This window comes from Lissotriton vulgaris, chromosome 11 (assembly GCF_964263255.1).
Source record: "Lissotriton vulgaris chromosome 11, aLisVul1.2, whole genome shotgun sequence".
Lineage (NCBI taxonomy): Eukaryota > Metazoa > Chordata > Amphibia > Caudata > Salamandridae > Lissotriton > Lissotriton vulgaris.
Genome location: NC_141699.1, coordinates 263,336,863 through 263,358,801, shown reverse-complemented (window position 1 = coordinate 263,358,801; position 21,939 = coordinate 263,336,863). Strand labels below are relative to the sequence as shown.

At 43.0% G+C, this 21,939-nt stretch overlaps 1 protein-coding gene across 1 annotated transcript in view; it reads right to left on the bottom strand.

Moving 5' to 3' along the window:
• The window catches only part of CASTOR1 (cytosolic arginine sensor for mTORC1 subunit 1), a 144,360-nt gene extending 122,961 nt beyond the window's left edge, over positions 1-21,399 (bottom strand). Inside the window, exon 1 of the mRNA XM_086943208.1 lies at positions 21,065-21,399. Coding sequence (XP_086799334.1) covers positions 21,065-21,177 — 113 coding nt within the window. The 5' untranslated portion in view covers positions 21,178-21,399. The remainder of the gene's footprint in view (positions 1-21,064) is intronic.
• Between the last annotated feature and the right edge of the window lie 540 nt (positions 21,400-21,939).

The following is a 21,939-nucleotide window of genomic DNA, read 5'->3' as shown; positions in this document are numbered from 1 at the left end:
TCACTCTGCAATAAGTGGGCATATGGTGTCACCAGCAAAAATACAATTTTGCAAAAGAGAAGTCCTTCATGGAGAGGGTATTATCGATAATGATGCCCAAGTTTCTTGCGCATTGCTTGGGGGTTGGGGCAGTACCAAGGGTTTGCAGCCACCATGTGGCATCCCAAATCAAGTTGGCGCCCCCAAAAAGCAGGATTTCTGATTTACCGGCATATAATTTCAGATAGTGCTCAGACATCCATTATGCCATCACTGAGAGGCAATTATGCAGTTTTATTTTAGTGACTTCAAGTCTTTCCTCGAGGGCTACCATCTGCAAAGAAGCAGATGCAATTCCCCATTTTCCACTAATTTTTGCCAAAGATGATACATAGGCGTTAAATAGAGTGGGGCTTAGCGATGCCCCCTGCGGGACACCACAGCTGATGGCGCTAGGTTTGGATTGGAAATTACCTAGTTGAACCGTTTGTGTTTGATTATTTAAAAACAAACTGAGCCATTCCAAAGCTTTGGAATGGATTCCCTTTTGATAGAAGGTTTCCAGCATGTTTTTGTGTGAGACCATGTTGAACGCTGCCGAAAGGTCTAACAGTATCAGAGCAACAGCTCCTCCCTGGTCAGTGCGCGCTCTGATGTTGTCCAGTACTGCCAGTAGCGTGGCCTCTGTGCTGTTGGTAGCCCTGAAACCGGTCTGTGAGGGGTCGAATAAATCTTTCGTTTCTAGGTAATTTGATAGTGGTCTATTTACTAACCTCTCCAGCACTTTCGAGAGGTACGGTAATTGAGAGATTGGCCGATAATTATCAGGGTTGAGCATATCTGTTCCTGTTTTTTTCAATAAAGGGGTTACTACAGCCTGTTTCCAGATGTCTGGAAAGGAGGCAGCCTGAAGTGAGTTATTGAGGAGCTGCGTGACATGGGGGCAAATGATTGGGGCAATCGAAGTGAAAATGAAATGGGGGCAAGGGTCTAGGGGGGGGGGGAACCAGACTTTACTTCGCCCATTGCTTTTAAGACCTCGGTCTCAGTGAGGGGAGAGATATTGCTCATCTCTGATGGGGCTTCTGGGTGTGGGGTCCAGAAATTCCGATTGGTTGTGTCTGTTTTTGTGATCGGCTGAAGGTGGAGTAAATTTTACTTATTTTCTCCGAAAAGAAGTTCCTGAATTTTTTTGCAAGCTTCTATTGAAGAGGGTAAAGTTTGGGACATACTGGCTGGTTTGCTGAGTTCTTTGACTATTTTGTAGAGCTCCTTTGCTGAATAACAGTTTGTTAATTCGTTGTGCAAAGTAAGTCTTTTTTCCACTTCTTATAACATTATTGTAGGATTTAAGTTCGGATTTGTACCGTGCTCTGTCTGTTTCCTGATTGGACAGTCTCTATTGCTGTTCTATATTTTGACATTTCCTTTTAAGTACCTTGAGTTGTGGTGTGTACCATTTCTCAGTGGTGTATCTTTGCGATTGCTTTGATTTTCGCATAGGTGCGAATTGGTCTAATGTCGCTCTGATTTTCGTTTCCTAGTTATCTGCTCCTGTGTCAACAGGGAGATTGCTCAGGTTCTGGGTGTTATGGCAATAAAATTGTGATTGGAACGATGTATAGGGGACAAGTCTCCAGGCTCTATTGGTTGACTGCTGGGGTTTCAGTTTTTTGTTTTTTTGAGAATGATATAAGCAAGTGGTCTGTCCATAATAATGGTTTTATTCCATGAATTAGAATTTGTTCGATGTTAGAAAATAGTAGGTCAAAGGTGAGCCCTGCTGTGTGAGTGGCCCCCTTGATCCATTGCTTCAATTGCAGGATCTGCACGTCGTTCTCCAATTGTGAGGTCACAGGATTATCAGCTTTTTCATAGTAAACATTGAAGTCCCCTATTACTATGCAATTCTTGTGCTTCAGGCATACTGGGAGGAGTTGGGTAAGTAGCCCTGTACTAAGTTCGACTTGGTGACCTGGAGGATTGTAGATCACAGCACCAGCCAGTATGGTGAAACCATCATGAAGTAGTTGGAAAGCTAATACTTTGTGTTCATCCTGTTGTGCCACTTGGAGAGGTTGGCATGTCAGGTGGTCCTGTATGTATACAATCATTGTATTCAACATAAGCGTAAATTTACAAAATAACCAATTTTAACATTTAAATAAAGTTTTGAATAAAGTCTTATGTGAGAACACCATTAGCCAAAGCCAAACATCAAGAAGGCAGTGCCTGATCTGATACAGCATATCTGAAAACGCTGTGAAGCCCAAAAGTGCATATGACCAAACGAACGTTTTTAAGCAGAACCCCAGAACACGCAGAAATAGACATATCAATACCACTAGTGCCCTAGATGCATGTGAAGATGTAGGTGTAAAAGTAAGAAAAAATATAAGCCAAACCAGCGTTGCATGCCCTACGTACTTTTTTGCCTTCCAAGGCACACTCACCTACAGAACTGCCAAAGAAACGAGCGTATGCAATTGCCTCAAAACGCTACCAAAGAAACTTGCAAAGTTTGGAGCCAATCTGAGCAAAGTGACACAGATGATGAACCTAAAGTGCGCAGAATAAAAAGACCGAGAGTACAAAGTCAGAAGTACGCTGCTCCAGAGTGCACCTATATAGCAGCTGCAAGCGACTGGGAAAGAGCCTTTTACAATTTCTGCTTCCCGGACTGCAACTCACAACAAGCATTGGCATAGCCAATGGGTCTCACCTTTGGGACCTTATAAGTGTTTAGACATGCAACAGTTGATGTAGTTGCACCAAGGATATTGTACTGCATAACTAATACTTATAAGGTTCCAATGGCGAGACCTATTGACTATTCCAATGCTCGTTTTAGTAGCCTTGGGCTTTGCATGAGTTTTGTACAAGTCTTGCAAACACCTTATCGTATTGAGCAAATTGTCTACAGCTGAATCACGTTTGTTGATGATTTTTTTCTTTTTGTAAATAATTGATGAAATTATTAACGTCTTTTTGTGGATGATTGATGGCCGCAACATAAAGGCATTATTTTGACTTCCACCTCTTTCAGCAGGCCTCGGTCTGTCTCCTCACTCACCCCAAGGTCTGACTCTGAACTGGGCAGGAGGAGAGGGGCAGAGGGCGAAAGGGCTCATGATGGAGCAGGGGTGAGGGCAGTGAAGAGGGGCCAAGGGGCGAGAGGGATGGGGACCCACCCGTCTGTATCAGGCATCCGTCTTTTACCATAGCAACCAGTGAGGATGCAGGAACAGAGGTGGACATGGCGACAGAGCTGGGATGAGGGACAGCTGGAGAGATGGGGACCAAATGTCTGCAACAGGCTTCCGTCTGTTACCGTAGCAACCATGGGTGGGGATTATGCTCCAGCAGTGCTCGAGTTGGATGGGCAGGAGAAACGGATGCTTGAGTGAGAGAGATGGAAGAGAGCAAATACGGAGGAAGAACTTCTGCAGGAGGGAGAAAGAAAGCAGAAGAGGAGATGTGGGAGAGAGACTGAAGATCAGAAGAAAGATGAGGGGTGGGGGAAATGGGGATAGATCCAGAGTGTGGCACGTGGGGATGGGGAGGTATTATGTCTGCAACAGGCCGCATCAGTCACCATAACAACCCCTGTGGAAGCAGGGCTCCGACCTGGTGGACAGAGTGTGGGGAGAGAGGGGCAGAGGAAAAGAGGCACTAGAGGGCAAGGAGGCAGGGGGGATTAGGAGACAGAAGAATAAAGGTGGAAAGAAGAGTTCAGAAGAAACTACATGAGAGTGGCAGTGCTTAAAGGGTGGGTGCAGCCGGTGGGTTCCGGCGCTCGTTTTTGGGGGAACAGAATTTACTTTTAGTAAACAGTCTCGGGGCAAGAGAGAGGGAAAGGCAGAAAAAAGGGAGAGTAAAAGTAGGAAAACTGTGTCAAAGAAAGGGAGCTTGCGTCAAACACCCTAGAACAAGAATCGCGAGCAAGTGAGTGGCTGGGACGTGTGGGCAAGGAGAGAGGCACGCACGCTTGGGAGAGCAGCCTGCTCATTTTCAATCACTGCACTCGTGCCAGTGGCACGGCCCTGCTCGCTTTCGCAAGGTGGATGCCTCCACAAGCACAGGTGTGTGCTTGAAAATGAGCAGAGCAATGGCTAAAGGCCCACCTATGTAGCGCATGTGCGCTGCGTAGGCAAGACCTAAAAACCACCTTGAATGAACTCTTGTGAAAAAGCAAAAAGAGAAAGGCAAAGAAATCATCTTTGAGAAGACAGAGTACACTGCGATATGCCAAAACTGTGAACTGAAGCACAGCAAAAAGAAGAAAAAGGAACCATTGTTCAAAGACACTGATGAAGACTTTTCTGCAAACCTCACATTGCAAAACATTCAATAACTTTTTTTTTTTTTTTTAATGAGTTCCCTTAGCCAGGAACTGGGATAGTCAAACCAGTCTTCGCTAGGTTGAAAACTCATATATTCTTGCTTTTTGGCTGCATGTTATAATATTGATGTTGTTTCTGATCAAATTAAACTTACCCCACCATGTTCATGTGGAACCCAATATTAGCAACTCCTAGTACTAAACCAATAGAAGAAAAGAACGATATGGATGTGACTAATAAACCAACTGAAACTGTTCTGCATCAATGATCAGTCTATTAATGAGTTCTCACTAAGTGGCTGATTACGATGCATTAGGAAACGGCTCCAACCATCGGTTGGAGCCATTCCTAACGCATCGTAATCAGACGGTCGGATTCCTTTCCGACCAACCCATTAGGATGGTGTCGGTCGGAATGGAATCCAACCTGTCCTTCCGACTGGCTTCTGGCGGGCTTGGAGAGTCCGTCCATCAGTCGAAATTATTTCAGTAATCCTAAAGGCTGCTCTTTCCGCCCGAAGGATTACCATGTTGGATTCCGACCGCCTTTCTGGCCGGCCTTTCCAACACAGAAAGGCTGTCGGAAGTCGACTTTGGGGGTCCCAGTATAGCCCCCATGGGTGCACGGCCTCGGGTTGGAGGCAGATGGGGCTCCTATGGTGACCCTCTGTTTATCCCTAGTAAATACACATGCACATGTAATTGCAAAGAAGGCAAGTAGGGAGACTCATTATTTTAGAAAATGTGCCAGAGGCATCATATATTGAAAAAACGTAAGGGAAAACATTGTACTGGAAAAACAATGACAAATTGGGAACAGTTGTATAAGCACTGTTGACAATGAATATGTAAGTAACCCGACGAACATTGTGCACACAAGTGTTTGTGATCCTCAAAGCGGACGTGCAGGTGACAAGTGGAACAGCGATAAACGGCGCAAAGTGAAAAGGTGAAAATAATGCAAAGGTACTGGAGGTTCACAGGTAGGTATTTACAAAAATGTATACAAAAATGGGCATATTTAGTGAACCAGAGTATAAAGGCGCCACAAGTTGCGCTGGAATATCGACAACGTTTCGATCCATACATTTAGGATCTTCATCATCAGGACCAGGTTACTGTTTGATAAGTGCTGTACAGAATTTGAAGAAAAAAAGAAAGAAAGAAAGCAAGTTGTGAGGCGGGCGATATAAGGTAATGGGCAAGGAATTGGAACACTTTGGGAATGAATGAATACCTGTATGAGGAAGGACGAGCATGGGGAGTGATTAAAGGGAAGGGCGAGGCCCGGGTTCCCCGGAGGGTCGCCAGGGGAAGAAGGCAACAGTTGCTGTGTAGAAAGGAGAAAAGGGTTGGCAGGGATGAATGGCACCTCTTCGTTTTACAATGAGAGCATGCATTCTATTGTAAGGAACAGTGTTCGGTCACGACCACCAACAGGAGGTCGGTCAGACCCAGTACCGAAACTGTCCCAACATCGTAATTAGGCCCTAAATGTGTTTACTAAATTGTTTTAAGAATATGTTGACACTATGGATGTTAGAGATTGTTGTGTGTATGCAATTCCATTCTACAGTATCGGAGGGTGTAACCTATCACCATCTTCCATTAACATTTGGCATTTCTTTAAGTGTACTGAACACTTTATTCTATAGCAAAGGGCAGTTTCAATATTATTATTCGAATTACGATTTGATCTTTTCTGAGGTTCACGTCAAGAAAATGTTTAATGTGTGAAAGACGAACGAAATGGTGAGATAATGGGAGAATTCTTTCAACCTACATTTACTTTAGATACAGTATATGCGTATTGACACAATTTGACTTGTGTTTTACACAGTGTATAGAAAGATTTTATTATTTCAGTAGAAGATTGGCATGGGAAAATGAAGAAGAAATGTAAGACGAAGATAACACCATGGGCACACAGGGAGAGTGTAATGAAAAAAGGGAGAGACACATGCTGCCATGGCTCTTGATTGGCAACATAGATTAAAACTATGCATATTGGGAGGTAAAACAGACCACAATAATAAATGTTCCAGGGAATGTGATCATACCTTCCAACTTGTAGGCGGTGGGGTAAATATATAGCAGGAGCGGATCCGGAATTTCCAGGAGTATATTATGTTTGAGGGAAAAATGCCTATTATAGGCTACCAAAACAATGGTAATGATGCCGCTATATGGGTATTGTTTTCCCAAAAATTTATCATGTGGGACTATGAAATAAGTTACACTTGCTTAAGAAGGGGAATAAGTGCTACTGAAATAATAGGGGGTATTTCGGTGCCATAATACCCTCAGTGGGGGTTATTCTAAATTCACACAACATTCGGAAACTTTCCACTGTAGTTGATCGACTATCAACTGATACTGCTGGAGGATTTCTTGTTATAGACAATGAAATGATTGCTCTCCGATCTAGGATTCTGTAAAGCAGACTTGCTTTAGATGTACTTCTTGCAAAAGAAGAAGGAGTCGGTCGCATGTTAAAGGTTTAACAGTGTTACACATATATCCCTGATAAAAGTAAAGATTTGCGAAGATATAATAGCAAAATTACTAACTTAGGAAAAGAACTGTCCGAACTAAAAGCTGATGGTTCATGGGTATCAATTGGGAAGGGATCCTCATCAGTGGGAAAGTGGTTTGCAACATTGGAAGGAAGCTTAGTGAGAATAATAATAATAACACCTTTACTAACAATTGCTATTGGCTTAATAATAATAGTAATGATGTATCGCTATTGCAAGCGAACAAAAATTGATAAAGTAAACAGGGGAAAAGAGGAGGTAATAACGAACTAGAGGATAGACAATGTGGATACTATGATGAATTAAAGAACCTATATCAATCTAGATTGAAACAAATGAAGACAACTGCATTTTAAAGTGACATCAGATGATAAGATAAATTGTGTGATGCCTTGATTCATCATCAAAGGAGGAATTGATGGAGCGTGGATGTTATCTATCTTTATCAATTTCTACCTAAAAAATTGATTTACAACATTTATTAAATGAATGAGACAAAAAAAGTATATGTTTACCTATTGAGAGAAATCATATCTGCAAAGTCATGATTCATATACTGCATCGTAAAGGCATGCAGAATGTTGGAAAATGTTTATATGCTGATGAAAAATGTTGAAAAACGATAATTTCATTAAAATTCATTTACGTGTTTATGCGAAAAGATGAACACAACAGTAATCTGGAGACTTTTTATAGTGACAATATTTTACTGTGTATTAAAATAAATGTATCTTATTTAACCCCTTCAGTGCTAATGACAAGGGTAACTCGTCATGGAGTTTCCATTAATTTCAATGGAAATTACATTGAAGTGCCAGAAGATGCATAGCATCCAAGTGGTTAACTGAAATTAAACATGCATATTGACATTAATATAGGGTAGAGAATACATATAACCAAAAACTTACAGATTCTTAGAAGGTTTTTGTAACGTGTATAATGAATATATGTATTGAAAAGTAACCTACTGAAATAAACTCACATGGCAATCTACAAAAATAATACTGATATACCACATGAAAAGAAGACAAGCATTGGCAAAGCCAATAGGTCTCGCCTTTGGGACCTTATACGTGTTTAGTTATCCAGCACAATATCCTTGATATAACAACATCAAGTGTTGCATGGCTAAACACTTATAAGGTCTCAAAGGCGATACCTATTGGCATAGCCAACAGGTCTCGCCTTTGGGACCGTATAAATGTTTAGTCAGGGGTATTGACTTTGCTAATGTGCTTAAGTTATATTGTACAGTAGAGTGTTTTGTGTACAGCATGTTCCAAAGTTATAAAAAAATCAAAATGTTAAGTATTTTTGTTACCTTATCTATAATTAAGATGTTATTACGTATAAGTGAACGACCTTATAAAAAAAAAACATTGAAAGAGGTTACGTGATTTTTAGGTTTCGACCTGGCGAGGGCACGCAGTGCCCCTCCCAGATCGAAAACTTGTCAACAGTATGGATGTTCGGACCGCCTCGGTTTCCCATTGGCTAGCTCCATAAATGGACGCTAGCCATTGGGAGACAGAGGCTGTCAATCACGCTTTCTGGTGAAAACGCGATTCGGGGGCGTTTCTGGGTCTTTTTATTAAGCCCCGCCCCTTTTGCCGTGTGTCCCGGGCCGCGCTGTGATTGGCTGCAGGCCCGGGACACCCCCGTGACCTCATTTCCCGGACCGCGCTGTGATTGGCTGCCGGCCCGGGACACCCCCGTGACGTCAGCCAATCACAGCACGGCCCGGGACCTGACTTGTTTTATTTTGCGTTTGCAGTGTCTGAAGTGCCCCCGATTAATGCAGACGTTTTCTGTCTGTGTTTTCGACCTTCGGAATGCACCGCTTGGAAACAGCGCGCAGTAATAATTGTCTATATCTCCATCCGAGCTGTGCTATGTGGAACTCATACGCCAACTCGAAATTCCGAGTTAAATATGCAAACCCTTTGCTCTGCTATTTCAACAAAACAAGCACTCATCTCTGTGCTGACGCAGCATGGCTGTTGGTGACACTGCCCCGTTTTCCTGTTGAGAAATAATTTTGCCCATGTAATAAGTTCATGCTTCCTTCCCCTTTCCACCTGGCAAGGAAGGGACATCTACATTTTTCAGAAGATTTACGAGCATCTCCAGGGTGGGAAACATCTTCAAGGCTTGATCGTGAACAGCTGTGCTGGAACAGTGCAGTGATGGGCGCTCGTCTGTTTTTCCTCTTGTAGTTTCTAAAGTGCATACATTTAACTCATATTTTCACCAAATTAGTGCATGAACTGCAGAGAACACAACTCGGAAACAGTAAGTAGTGAAAGCCTCTCTCTCAATCAGAGCTTCACTGTCTGCAGCCCATACATTAACTTGGAGAAATTCAAAGTTAAATGTATGCCTTGGTGAAGACACTGAATACAGGCGTTCTTCTCTGCATTGGTCTAGCGCACATCTTCAGGCTAGGGCCCAAATACGGTTATGAATACCCACACACTCGTGAAACTGAGCATGTTTCCAGATGCGGACCACAACCAATCCCTTACCTACATCCATAGCCATGGTTTTTTTTTTTTAAATACAGCCAGGGGGGTTGATTAACAAACCTTTATGTGAGCTTGTGACAACCTTGTCGCACTTCTTAATTTCCAGAAGTGATTCTCATCTACTAATGGAAGAAGGGTTTGTGGATCTTAAGTGTCCTACTGGAGGATTTACTTCAATACTAAGCTCCATCGAGTCTTAAAGGAAGTTTTCCCACAGGTCACTTTTAAACTCACCCAAATTGAATGTATGTGTGCACAAAAAGCATGCGTCTGAGTTCCTGTGTCCATATTTACCTCGCTCATCTCGTGTTTGATAGGGAGAGGCTATTTATTATCAGCCTGAGTGAGCTCTACTCCTCCCCAGTTGTTGACAAAGGTTAGCTGACCCACTATGGCATCTAATCCTAGTCTCTACGCCCCCTGCCCCCAGCGGCCGCTGCCATTACTCTGCGCTGCCCAGGGGTGTACCTAAGGCCCCGAGCAGGGTCAGCCCCCCTCTTTACCTGGTATGGCCCTCCTCCAGAGGCTGGTAGCTCCAGTCCACCATCACGGCGCCCACGTAGCGCTGACGCAGGGCGGCTCGCGCAGCTGAGGGCAGCCCGCAGAGGGCCCCCACGAGGAGCAGGAGCGCGCGCAGGCCTGAGGCAGCCATGGGGCTCCGCGGAGTCTCGGCCACCTCGTCTGACAGGTGCACGGTGTCTGGCCCCTGCCTGCTGTACCTCTGAGGCAGCAAGGTCTGTGGAGGGCCGTAGTGTCTGAGCCCTGCGGTGCCTGCCCCTGGTGGAGGGAGGCTCCTTCCCGGACGCGTGGGAGGGTGGGAGGCCGGTGCCTGGCGGTTCTTCACTCTGCAGATAGCCCTCCTCGCACAGGAGTGCGGCCCGTCCTCCTCCGAGCAGCCAGGCACCGAGCCAGTGTGTGGGCTGAGGTCACACTGAGGTGCTGCTCTGGAAGTGTCTGTTTGCTCTGACTCTGCTCTACCTTTGTGAACATGGTACGAGCCAAATTCGATTTGTTTTCGTCATACCGGTATGATTTGTCAAATTTCCACCGTCAGAACTATTTCCCCACTGCACGTCAAGGTTGAGGTGGGTGAGGCTACAGATTAGGATGGAGAATCGAGAGAAGGGTCTGGCTCGGCTCTTAGAGCCCGTACACTAGCCGAGCCCTGAAAATGTTTGCTGTGTAAATATTACAACAAACATCTCGTAAAATATAACAAAGTCTCTTAAGATTTAAAAAAAAAAGCGTATTGACGCGGTGAGCTTTGACATTAAGCACTGCACTAAGAACCATTTATTAAAAGTGAGTGTTTTAAACATGAACAATTAGTGAACTAAAAAAAACAGACTGTTGTCATGTAAACCCCGTATGTTGCACAGATTATTATTAGGGCCGCTAGAATTATGCAATCCCGTGTCTTTTTCTGCATAATTATGGATTTGCCTCACAATCCGCCATCTGTTGCATAATTGGCAGATTTTAGCAGTTTCTAGCTCAAATGGATCAAAAGTTACAAACAAGCACTGGCGTTGCCAATAGGTTTCGCATTTTGAAAGTTGGAGCTATTCGTTTTGTAAATGACATTTTATATTTATATATCGTTATTGGCATTGTCAATAACAATATATAAATATAAAATGTCATTTACAAAATCAATAGCTCCAACTTTCCAAATGCGAAACCTATTGGCAACGCCAGTGCTTGTTTGGGAAATGTTGGCAACTTTTTCCTGCCTGTTCCAATGGTAGTTTGTTATGTTTTTTTTAAGGTTTTGTTTTGGGCGAAGGGGAGATATAAAACACAGGAGGGTAGAGGTTGGGGAATAGTACTTGAATTAAAATACAAGTAGCAGATGGATATAGGGGAGAATTAAGAGAAGCCAGAATGGATTAGATAAATAACATATCACTTAATGTCCCTTGTCTCCTCCCTGGTGCTTTTGAAAGGGTCATGGGTTATCTAAGCATTATCCTACCAATATGCGAAAACAATATCAGTACAAAACAAGAGGCAGAAGTTACTAGCGCTACGAGGCAATACCAGTTACAGAAGAGCGTTTTATAAAAACTGAGTAACATAGCAAGCAGTGTACTTTCACCACGCCTCTACTCCCTTGGTGCCATTAGCATTCTAAGTGCTACACAAACAACATGAAAATGACAAAATCAGGATAAAATGAGAGGCCACCCCAGTGGCAGAAGTCCGCTCTGCAAAGACAAAAAAATAAATCAAGCAGTGTAGTTTCATTCCTTCTCTATGCCCTCAGCACCTCGAACAGGACTATGAGCATTCTAAGCGCTACAATAGGCTGCAATCACAGGGCAGACGTGTGCTATACAGGCAGCAGGTAGCAGCACACAAGAAGAATAGAGAACGGCGGACTCCCCAGCAAAGCTCAGCAGCACTGCCAGAAGCAGGAAGAGCCCGGCTTTCAGCTCTATGCCTGAAGTCTGTGTGCTTCGACTGAAACGCTCTGTAACTCCTCCTGAGGTAGTGCCATGTATCTGCCAAGCGCTTCTGCTCCTACCAAGCTGGTTGCAGGCGCGGCGGCCCACTTTTATTCACTTGGAGAAGTCCAGGCATATGGGGTCAAAGAACAGAGGAAAGCTTCTCCTTCTGAGCACCAGGCCTGTTCCCTCGGGTATTTCGAGGGGGGTGGGGGGATTACTGCTATTAGAATATATTTTCTGAGAGTGCACAACAAATGCCCTGTGTGTCTTTGAGTTAGGGGGGGGGGGGGTTGTAAGTGCTTGAGCAGAAGCAGCCACAGAAAGGGAGAGGTCAGGATGTGTGGGGTAGAGAGGGTTTATAGAGAAGGGGCCCTGTCCGAGATGACCAGACATGGTAGAAGACAAGCAACACAGATATACATATACACACTCACAAATCACACTTGTGCACATACAAACACAAGAACTACAGATATACACACTCGCAAATCGCACTTGTGTACATACAAACACCTGAGATCTACAGACATTACACTTGTGCACATACAAGCACTTCAGATATATACACTCTTAAATCACATGCATTCACATACAATCACAAGCATTGTAGATATACATATTCTCAATTCACACACGTGCACATAGAAACATGAGGACCACAGATATACGCAGTCTCAAATCACACAAGTGCACATACAAACACAAGCACCCCAGATCCACTCAAATTATATGTGCAATCACAAACACCAAATGCACACAAAGCAAGGAACTGCATATCCCCGAAGCAATTGTGCAAAGAAGAAACTACCAGCGGACCTATATGCACATACCTATTAAACAAGGATAAGCTGGACAGAGCAAGGAGAGAGGTAACAGCGGGCAGAGAAGGACAGGAGGAACACAGAGAGCATGACGGGCTGTGGCTCTCTGAAAGAAGGAAGACAAAGGTTCAGACACTGGGGGATTGTGGGGAGAAACACTGGTAATGTTTAGGGCAAAGAGATGTATTTAAAGGAGACTAGGGAGCAAGAGGTAAAGCAGGGAGGGACAGGAAGCATTACCTTGTGTTTGCTGCTTGGTAACTGTTCAGTGAAGACGAATCACTGTATTGTGAACTGAAAAGGTGGGAACCGGAGACCCCTTGGACAGTAAATTGAAATGCTTTTAACCCGTGCTGCTGGTTCACCTGAAAGAACTTGGAAAGATATTATCTAAATTAAAAGCGCAAGCAAGACGGAGAGGCTGAGCGAGGCAGGTACGCTTGGGAGAGCATTCTGCTCTTTTTCTAAGCACACACTAGCACTAGTGGCGCGCCCCTGCGTGCTCCCGCAAGGTGTATGCCGCCACAAGCACGAGAATGTGCTTTGAAAAAGAGCTCAACGGTGGCTAAAGGTCTCCTATGCATCGCATTCGCGCTGCATAGGCGAGACCTAAAAAAGTTTTTAGTAGTGCTTTATACTGACGTGTTACATGAGCAAATGCATTTGAATTTACTTGAAAAGCTAAAGCATTCATAAATGTGTGATGTTGAATAATATTAATACTGTCGTGATTGAGCTGTTTTCCCATTTAGGCCTCAGAAAGGCTTCTTTCCTTAGCTAACGTTAAATCATGTGAAAGCGGTCTTCCAAACCGTATGAAAAAATCTTGTAAAGTTTCCACGTGTGTTCGATCTAGTCAATCAATGGGCTCACTTCTTACTTCGAGCACAACAAATCTGGTTACATCCCAGAGAAATGCGCCTGGGAACGGACTGACAACGGATGAGTAAAAGAACCGCCTACTTCCGAGGATGTTACAAGGCACTAACAAAAAAGAGTATAATGAACTTAAGGAATAACGTGAGAAAAAGATTACTTAATTCTTACGGATTTGTATATTTTACAGGATCAACCCATAACAGCCACCGCAAACGACAAATGAAAAGCCCATGGGCTGATGGAATTGATACGTTAAGGGATGTAAACCTGGAAAATATTGGAGTATAATTGTCTAAATTAAGGATGAGTCATAGGCTGGCTATTCTGGTTTTCTTGCATACCCTAGCATGCTGTTAATTTGTCCTTTGATCCACTCCTGTTTGCTTTGTTTTAGTTTTCTCTTTTTCTTGCCCCTTTCCACTCGTTCTGGGTGGAATAGACTCTATCAAACTGGACCCTAACCGAACTGTGACTCCATCCTGTGCTATTGCCGCCTGGGAAGCGTGCGCAGGTAAAGAACCTTTTGGCTAAAAGGTAGCCTGACTCCTGCTGTGGCAATTGGTGCTTCAAGGTGGACACAAACTGAATTACCAGAGGACAGAAACTGTAACGAACTACAGTGATTTGGTTTGTATGAGCATCGACTGAACTTGTAACTTCATGCTAAATAGTTTAAATCACCCTCAGATGAGGAAGACTAATGTGCTGTGTAGTTAATTTTGCATTAACATTCGGTTATTAAATTTGATCTTGAAATGTATGTCTGGTCTTACCGCTATTCCTGAGACATTAGATAAATGTTTTTGCTAAATTATCTACCAATTCTCTCTTATTCATTGGGTGATTTTCTTCATCTCAGGAAATCTATATTCATGGCTGGTGAAAGTGTTAAGCTAGAATATATGATCTGAGTGGTGTTAACAATTATCTATTCCATGTCCTCATAGGATAATTGTTCATTACCCGAGTATTCTAGTCCTTTACAGCTCAACACAAGATCCATCGGAGGACCTAAAACATGGTAAGTGTCGTTGGAATCTGAGTTTGAGAGATTTGGATTGGACTAATATAAAGTTAGGAAATAGGCCTAAAAATCTGAGTCTAATGTGTAATATAGAAACATTATCTGAGCAAAACGCTGCAACAACACCATTCGCTGTAAGTACTGTTGGTTTCTACCTGTAAATTACATGGTTATCTTACACAATGGCTTCTTTCCTCTTTATATGTATATGTATTCCCAGGATTACCAGTGTTCCATTGCAGTCCTGATTTCACACAGTATGGCACACTACCTCAGTCACTCAAGAGTAAACATTACACATCCATAATACTCTAAAAATGTACGGGTAGTGAAAATAATCAGTAGCAAAGTGACCACAGACTACCTAACAAACAATGCTAATTCCATATATATTAAAACAATCAACATAATGACTACTTTTGATATCAGTACCATGCCTCAAAAAAAAAAATCAAACAAAGTTTACCAGACCTAGAGGTCAAGTGACTTAAATAATTAATCGACCTAAATGTAATGCTCATGACCCATAAACTGGTTTCAAATTATGTGCTCCTGGGCAAATATTTGTATTCACTGAGCTGCCATTTTCTTCATTATCACATATGAGAGCACCATCAAATATGCCTGCTGTACAAAAAAACTCTTGTTTCATTTAATAGACTAAACCTTTGCTCCATATATAATACAATTCTGGCCACATATAGGATACACATGACCCTTAAATTGCCTTCTAGTTCATTAGCAACATTGTTGTCAGGACAGGGGAAAGAACGTTTCTCAAATCATGTTAAAAAAATATCACTTTCAATAAATACATAACTAAAGCATTAAGTGGTAGCACACAGTAATTTGCGATCAGCATATTTTCCATTGAAATGGCTGCAAAATGGCCCACTGACATTCGGTTTTACTAATACAACAATACAGTGTGTAAACAAGGTTTGTGATTCAAGTTTCTGCAAATATTTGTCATTTGCATATCACCAAAAGTGTTCTGCTTTGTTTTGCTACTTAAATCTTTGTATCACACTTCTGAAATACAAACAAAAAAGTGCTTTTGTAATCGCGGATATATTTTGAAATAATGTTACTATTCATTTGCCAGCTATTTAAACGTGTATTATAAAAAATACTGACATCCTACAGCCTTTTGTTTCACCAAGATTGTCAGACAGCTCACTTGACAAAATCCTCTAACTGTAGTAAGAAAAAGAAAAGTAAACCCCATTTTCCAAGATAAGATAAGCAGCAATTAGTAAAAAGACAAACTGGCATTTGACCTCTGCCCTCGAACAGACAGCAACTGTGTCAAGACAAAAACAAGATTTAAAAAGGCACCTTAAATGCTCATTCACTTTCTAAATAGACAGAACACCTGTTCCTTTCCAGCTCCAGTTCACTGACAGAATGGACCAGTAGGTCTAAAAATAGCTCGACCTGATAAAATCTGACTCCCAAAGCGAGTTTTTCTAGGCCTGAGTACTTATTCTTGTCAACTTATTAGCAATTAGTAGAACATGGATTGATTGAATAAAGAGCTCATAGCTGTGCATACCTCTATAACCCAGAAGATCACGTAGGAGTAGTGTAGTTGATGATAAAACGTTGTAACTCCCTCTTTTCTGGACTACTGTACCATTTTGAATTTTTTTTGTAAATTAAAAGAATAGTATTTATATCGCACCTTACCCTCCTGCTATTTTATGCACTAAACAGAGGAAAGACCTTACCAGTGAGCAGACAATCAAAAGAGGGACTCTGGTGGTTTGGCCCCTATTAGTGAGATAGCAGCTATTGGAATGGTAATGTGGCACATACCCCTGCAGTGAGTACCCAACTGCATATGAAACTGGTATCCTGACTTTTTGTTTGCGACTGAAATCATGCTACTTTAGCAGGTGCACAGAGGCCTAGGTATCTCTATGGTAAAGTGATAATTCAGACATATTCCTTTGCAAGGAGGGGTGCCCGAAGCGTGCCAGCGTACTTGAAGGACTACTATTCATGCCCACAGCAAGTCACCTCAGTGACTTTGTTTCTCCTTCTTTTACAACATTACCCATGATCCTTCTGGATGATACCCACCGGCACTTCTCGGCATCCCACACAGGAATTTAGACAGCTTGTTTTCCCGTATAATATAACTACCTGTTTTTATCCCAACTGTATCCGGGATATGTTACTGCCGATTATTTATTTCCTTGTATAATGCATCCACCTGTTCTTATCCCAATTGTATCCACCCATCCTGTGTCTGTTCATACCACCTGTCAATCCTTTAAAGCGCTCTGATACCCTCAAGGGTCTGGTTTGCGCTCTAAAAAACTCAAAAATAAATAAATCACATAAAGCAGTGGTGGCAGCATACTGGGTTTTTATAATGCATAGTATGACCAGCTCACTTTTCCAGTGTCAAAAGACAGCAAGATACAAGGACCATCCTCTTGTGTGAAGCTTCACTTTGATATGAACCCCAGCTCCTTGTGTTGACATTCTGTTCATATGCAGAGCATGTGCAGCACATGCAATATTGCAGGACCCTGTATGTAGTGAAGGTCCGAGTACTGGGAGGCAGTGCTTGTAATGGCACAGTAAATGTCACACTGATTGGCTGAGGTGTGCAGACCGTTCAATTGAATGGCCTGCACTACCACGCAGCAAAGCAACGGCTGATTAGGTATGCCTAGCAATATGCCAATCGAATAGCCATTTTTTCTACCCAACCATAATAGTTTTCAATTCAACCACTGTGAAGTGACATTGACATGTTCCAGCTGCTTTTCTTTACGGTGTAAGCTTTATGGTGATGGCATTGTTAGATAGCATTTCCACCAGCCATTGCAGAATATCTTTAAATCGTGATGGTATACAACAAGCGGCACAGCCAAACTTTAGGTGTGTGGATGCAGTCATTTCTGGTGGTAAATAGGACCCAAAATTGCCACCACACACTAATTAAGTTGGTCTTTTCTCCAGCCCCTAAACTTAATCAATCCCTAAACAGCCTGTAACCTCACTGTCTAATCAATAGTCATATCAGAAAATGAATATGGAAATGCTATGATCACAGCACTCTCTAAAACATGGCTAGCGCCTCTCAATGCTCCTCATTATTCTGATCCCAGACTATTCTGAAAACAAAAATATTTTAGCACATCACCCGTTCTTCCTCCCTAAGATGGTTGAATCAAGAAACCTACAAAACAGACCACGTCATTTTTAAAGTTCCCTACATGAGCGCTCCTAGATGGTAGAGATCCATAGCACTATACTTTTAGTATCAACCTGCACTTAGATTGATAACCACTACATCAGCAAGGTAAGTAGATGTAGAGTTAGAATAGTCAATACACACTTCCCCATATATGCTTAAATTGACATACACTGATCAGTGTGGTTGATTTAGATGCAGGTCAACATTACTGAACTCTATGTCCTAACATAAAATACTTCCCAGATATCTAGTACCAAAGTATGAAAAAAATTAAAAGGATCTGTGGTGGAAAAAGCACAGTGCGCAGCAAATCTCCCATTATCGAAACTTCGCTGTAAAAAGACAATGACTCCTAGTTGCTAATTCTCTGACAAAGAACCCTGCAATTTGGAATGTCCTCTACCGTCCTTTTAACAAGTCCATCTTAATCTGTTCAGACTCATCTCTCATAACAAATCTACATAATAAACATGTATTTTCTTCCCTAATTATACCTCTTCCTTTTCACATGCTTTTGTAATGTGGTTCAAAACATTGCCGTGTTTATCTTTGCATGCCTTGGATTTTCCCATGGATGTGTAGGGAATGAGGTTGATCCATTGGGAATCCGAATCTGTAAGCTATTATTGATCTGTGCCAGCCACAGTGAAAAATGCTGACTTTGTCCTAGTGAACTTGGCCTGCACATGGATACGTTCTGCCATGCCATACTTTGTGATTAGATCATCTACCTAAATGGGAGGAGATAGGTTTCTTATTTTCACTTCCAACTGAGCACAATGCAAATGACTGTTAGAAAGTTTCATCATTATGGGTTTAGTCTCCTCCTGGCTGGCAGCTAACAGGAGCTAAACCCTTGATGCCACTGTGAGAAACAGACACCAAGCTCTTTTTCACTTCACAAGTGCTTAAGAGAAACAATGACTTTTTTTCCCCAAAATATGTCAGGGAAACGCATACTGTGTAATAATGTCAGCTGTATTCGTCTATGGGGGCGGTGGTGTTTGTAATAATAATCATTTACAAAGCACCAATTTATTTTAGTTTATTGCATTTTTATAGAGCTACTCATTCCAGTTTAGGATGTCAGAGCACTTACATCACACAGATATTATACATTGCATATGAATCATACAAGTGACTAAGCAATATAGAGGAAATGTTACACAAGACAATAAGGTTTACAGGCCATGAGACTCGAATAGAAGCCGTACTGGTAGGCAATAAAAGTGAAGAGCACAAAGTGAGTTTTTAAAATGTGTGTGGGGTCTGCATACATTGGCTGGAGTTGTATGTACTAGTAAGTCTCTATTACTACCCAAGGAGCCACTTTAGTACCTTAGACTAATGGAAGATGGTCGGAAAAAATAAGATTTTAAACCAAAGGCCTCCAGTTGGCATGCAGTTCCCTCATGCCAGTTCAGGACTCACTATACCGTATTACAAGTACTGTAACTTATGACCTGAGAGCAATACAATGACCTCTGCAACTAAAGCAGCTACCAGTACCCACTGATCTATCTACATCAAATATACATCTGACTCGCATGCTAAATATTATGCTTTGAATCAGGCACATTAACCCCCCAAGTTATTTTCTGACAAGTCATTTCCGTGACCAGGCTGCAACAGATCTCACCACTGTGTGCAGTAATCACCTGTTATGTTACCATTGTTACAACCTGCAAAATGCTGGCTAATGCTATACAAAAATCTCTGCCGCAGACGCCTTAACCCTCTGGGATATTTTTTTTAAAAAGCAGCTGGTTTGTGACAAATCAAGTAAGCCAAAACTGATTTCCTGTCACATTTGTCCTGGTTACAGATTTCTCTCGGGCAGAGATTTAAAATAATAAATGTATATGCTGACTGTCAAATTCCAAAGCTCGGGACTTCATCCCTCCACTTTCTGTTTCCACACTATGACCCCAAATTTATGGGACCCCAAAATAAAATGATCCCTTCCCGGCAATGAAAGGGTGTTAACGCCGTTTTAAATGGCATGATTTGCGCTATATCAAGAATTTAATACCCCTGCTCATGGCTTTTTACCACCTGCTCTCAATTTTATTTAAACCCTCCCCAAGATTTCCATTACTTCATGTTTTTTCAAACTACACCTTTGATTCTCTTTATGCATGTATGTATTTATGTATGTGTGTTAGGGTATTTACACTGCGTGACCTGAGCTAAGAAGCAATGTGGTGCTGATCAGTGGGCGAGAGTTAAGGGATGCCATTGTAGATAGTTCACAGAGAAGCCTGTGAGTTCGTAATAGGCGAGTATACTGCTGTCATACTGGCATGCACACCACGATGTTTTCCCTCATCTCGTAGTTTTCTTCCAGCATGCTTCCGTTTTCCAATCACCTCATCTTCCCATACTAGGATACTCAACTCCAGCTGGTGTCCTTCCCTCAACCCCACGTGTCCATTCCCCATTTTCTTTCCCTCAACCCTAGGCACCCACACCCCATATTTCCCTCCCTAGACTCCTGCCAGCCACCTCACCCCATCGATTAATCCCGAGATTCTTGACAGTGCCTCCCTGAGGGCATGGAGAGGAGGGCATTTTCGGGTCAGAAAGTGGGCCAAGTTTCTGGAAAAGTATTGACGAAAAAGAGATTCTCCGTTTTCTCAGCATTGCTGAAACAGTGAGCCGGGGCTAGCGCCTAAAACCCACCTCAGCTTGCTGGTTACCAAATACACATGCCATAACTGTACAGATATTTATTTACCTGGAGCCATGTCATTGATGTAGATTGCTCTGTCTTGCCTGTATTGATGTCCTTTTTCGGTAGACAGCTCTGTTTTGCCTCTCTAACATATGTAAATTGTATTTATTCTCTTTGCTCTTTTTGTATCCTAACCTGTTTGAATTCTTCTTTATGTACAATATTTGTTAGTTCTGTACCATACTTTTTAATCATGTAAAGCGCTCTGATACCCCCGGGTCTAGCCAGCGCTATATAAAACCTTTAAAATAAATAAATCCCTCTATCCTTGTTCCCACACTACAAGTCCCAAATCATCCCCATAAACCTAAACCTCTGGACTCTCCAACGCCCTGCCCCCTCCTAGCCTCCAGCCCCCTCCCACATTTGCTTTCCCTACACACCTTACCTCACCCCTAAATCTCCCATTCCCCCATCCTAGAATCCGCACCAACTCATGCCAGAGCCTCCTTTTTCCCGAGCTGCAAGACTCAACAACAGCCACGCTTTCTCCCAACCCTCCCATCTCCCACCAAACTTTACCCCACTGCTTGTTTGCCTCCACCATTACCCCCAATACCTGGTGCGCTGGGGCAGGAGGAGCAGTTTGATCAGTGAGTGGGTGCACCGCCAGAGGCCAGACTTCTGGAGGCTCAACACCCGCACCCGGTGCTCCATCAGCTGCAGCTCCATTCGGACCCTCCAGCACCGCTTCGCGACCCGCCTTCACCCTCTCCCAGGCGTACTTCACCTCCGCCACCCGGCAGCTCTAGCAGGAAGTGCTCCTGCCTCGTGCTCCAGCAGCAAAAGCCCCAGATCCTCCGGGATACGGCTCTGGAACCCCCACGAACCCAGGGAGGCCTTTCCGACGCTCCGCACAGCCAGCAGCGTGACGAACGCACCACCCACAGGGGCGGGGCCAGAGAGGATGAGCGTCATTGGACGTGGCTCGGCTCACTCTGTGATCTGAGTGGCTAGGTCTGAGAGGGCGTTGTCTCCACCGAGGTTGCATCAGCGAGAGGCAGGGTTCAGATGGACGTGCCTCTGCGCAATATTCATGAGGGGGCGGTGTCACGAATGACGAGCGGCCGAAATGTCTAGACTCAGACAGTGATCTCAAAGTGGGACCTTCCAAGTTCCAACATGCTACAGCCAACGAAGGCAGCGGCCTAAATCCACTCTGTGATTAGGATGGTACTGGACATTTGCTCTGCTACAATACACTGAAGCTTGTAATTTATGGTGTAACGGATGTAGAAGGAACTAAAGTCTTCAGCAGGGATGGTGGCTAAACTCACATCCACGATTTCCCCTCAAAATGAAGTTATGTCACTGCCGCTCGTTTGGTGATGAAAACAACAATATTGTATTATATTACATGCATGTCAACATCTTCAAGCTGGTAAGACGGAGGAGGGTGGTGGGGGGGAGGAATTGATTACCCCTATTGACTTC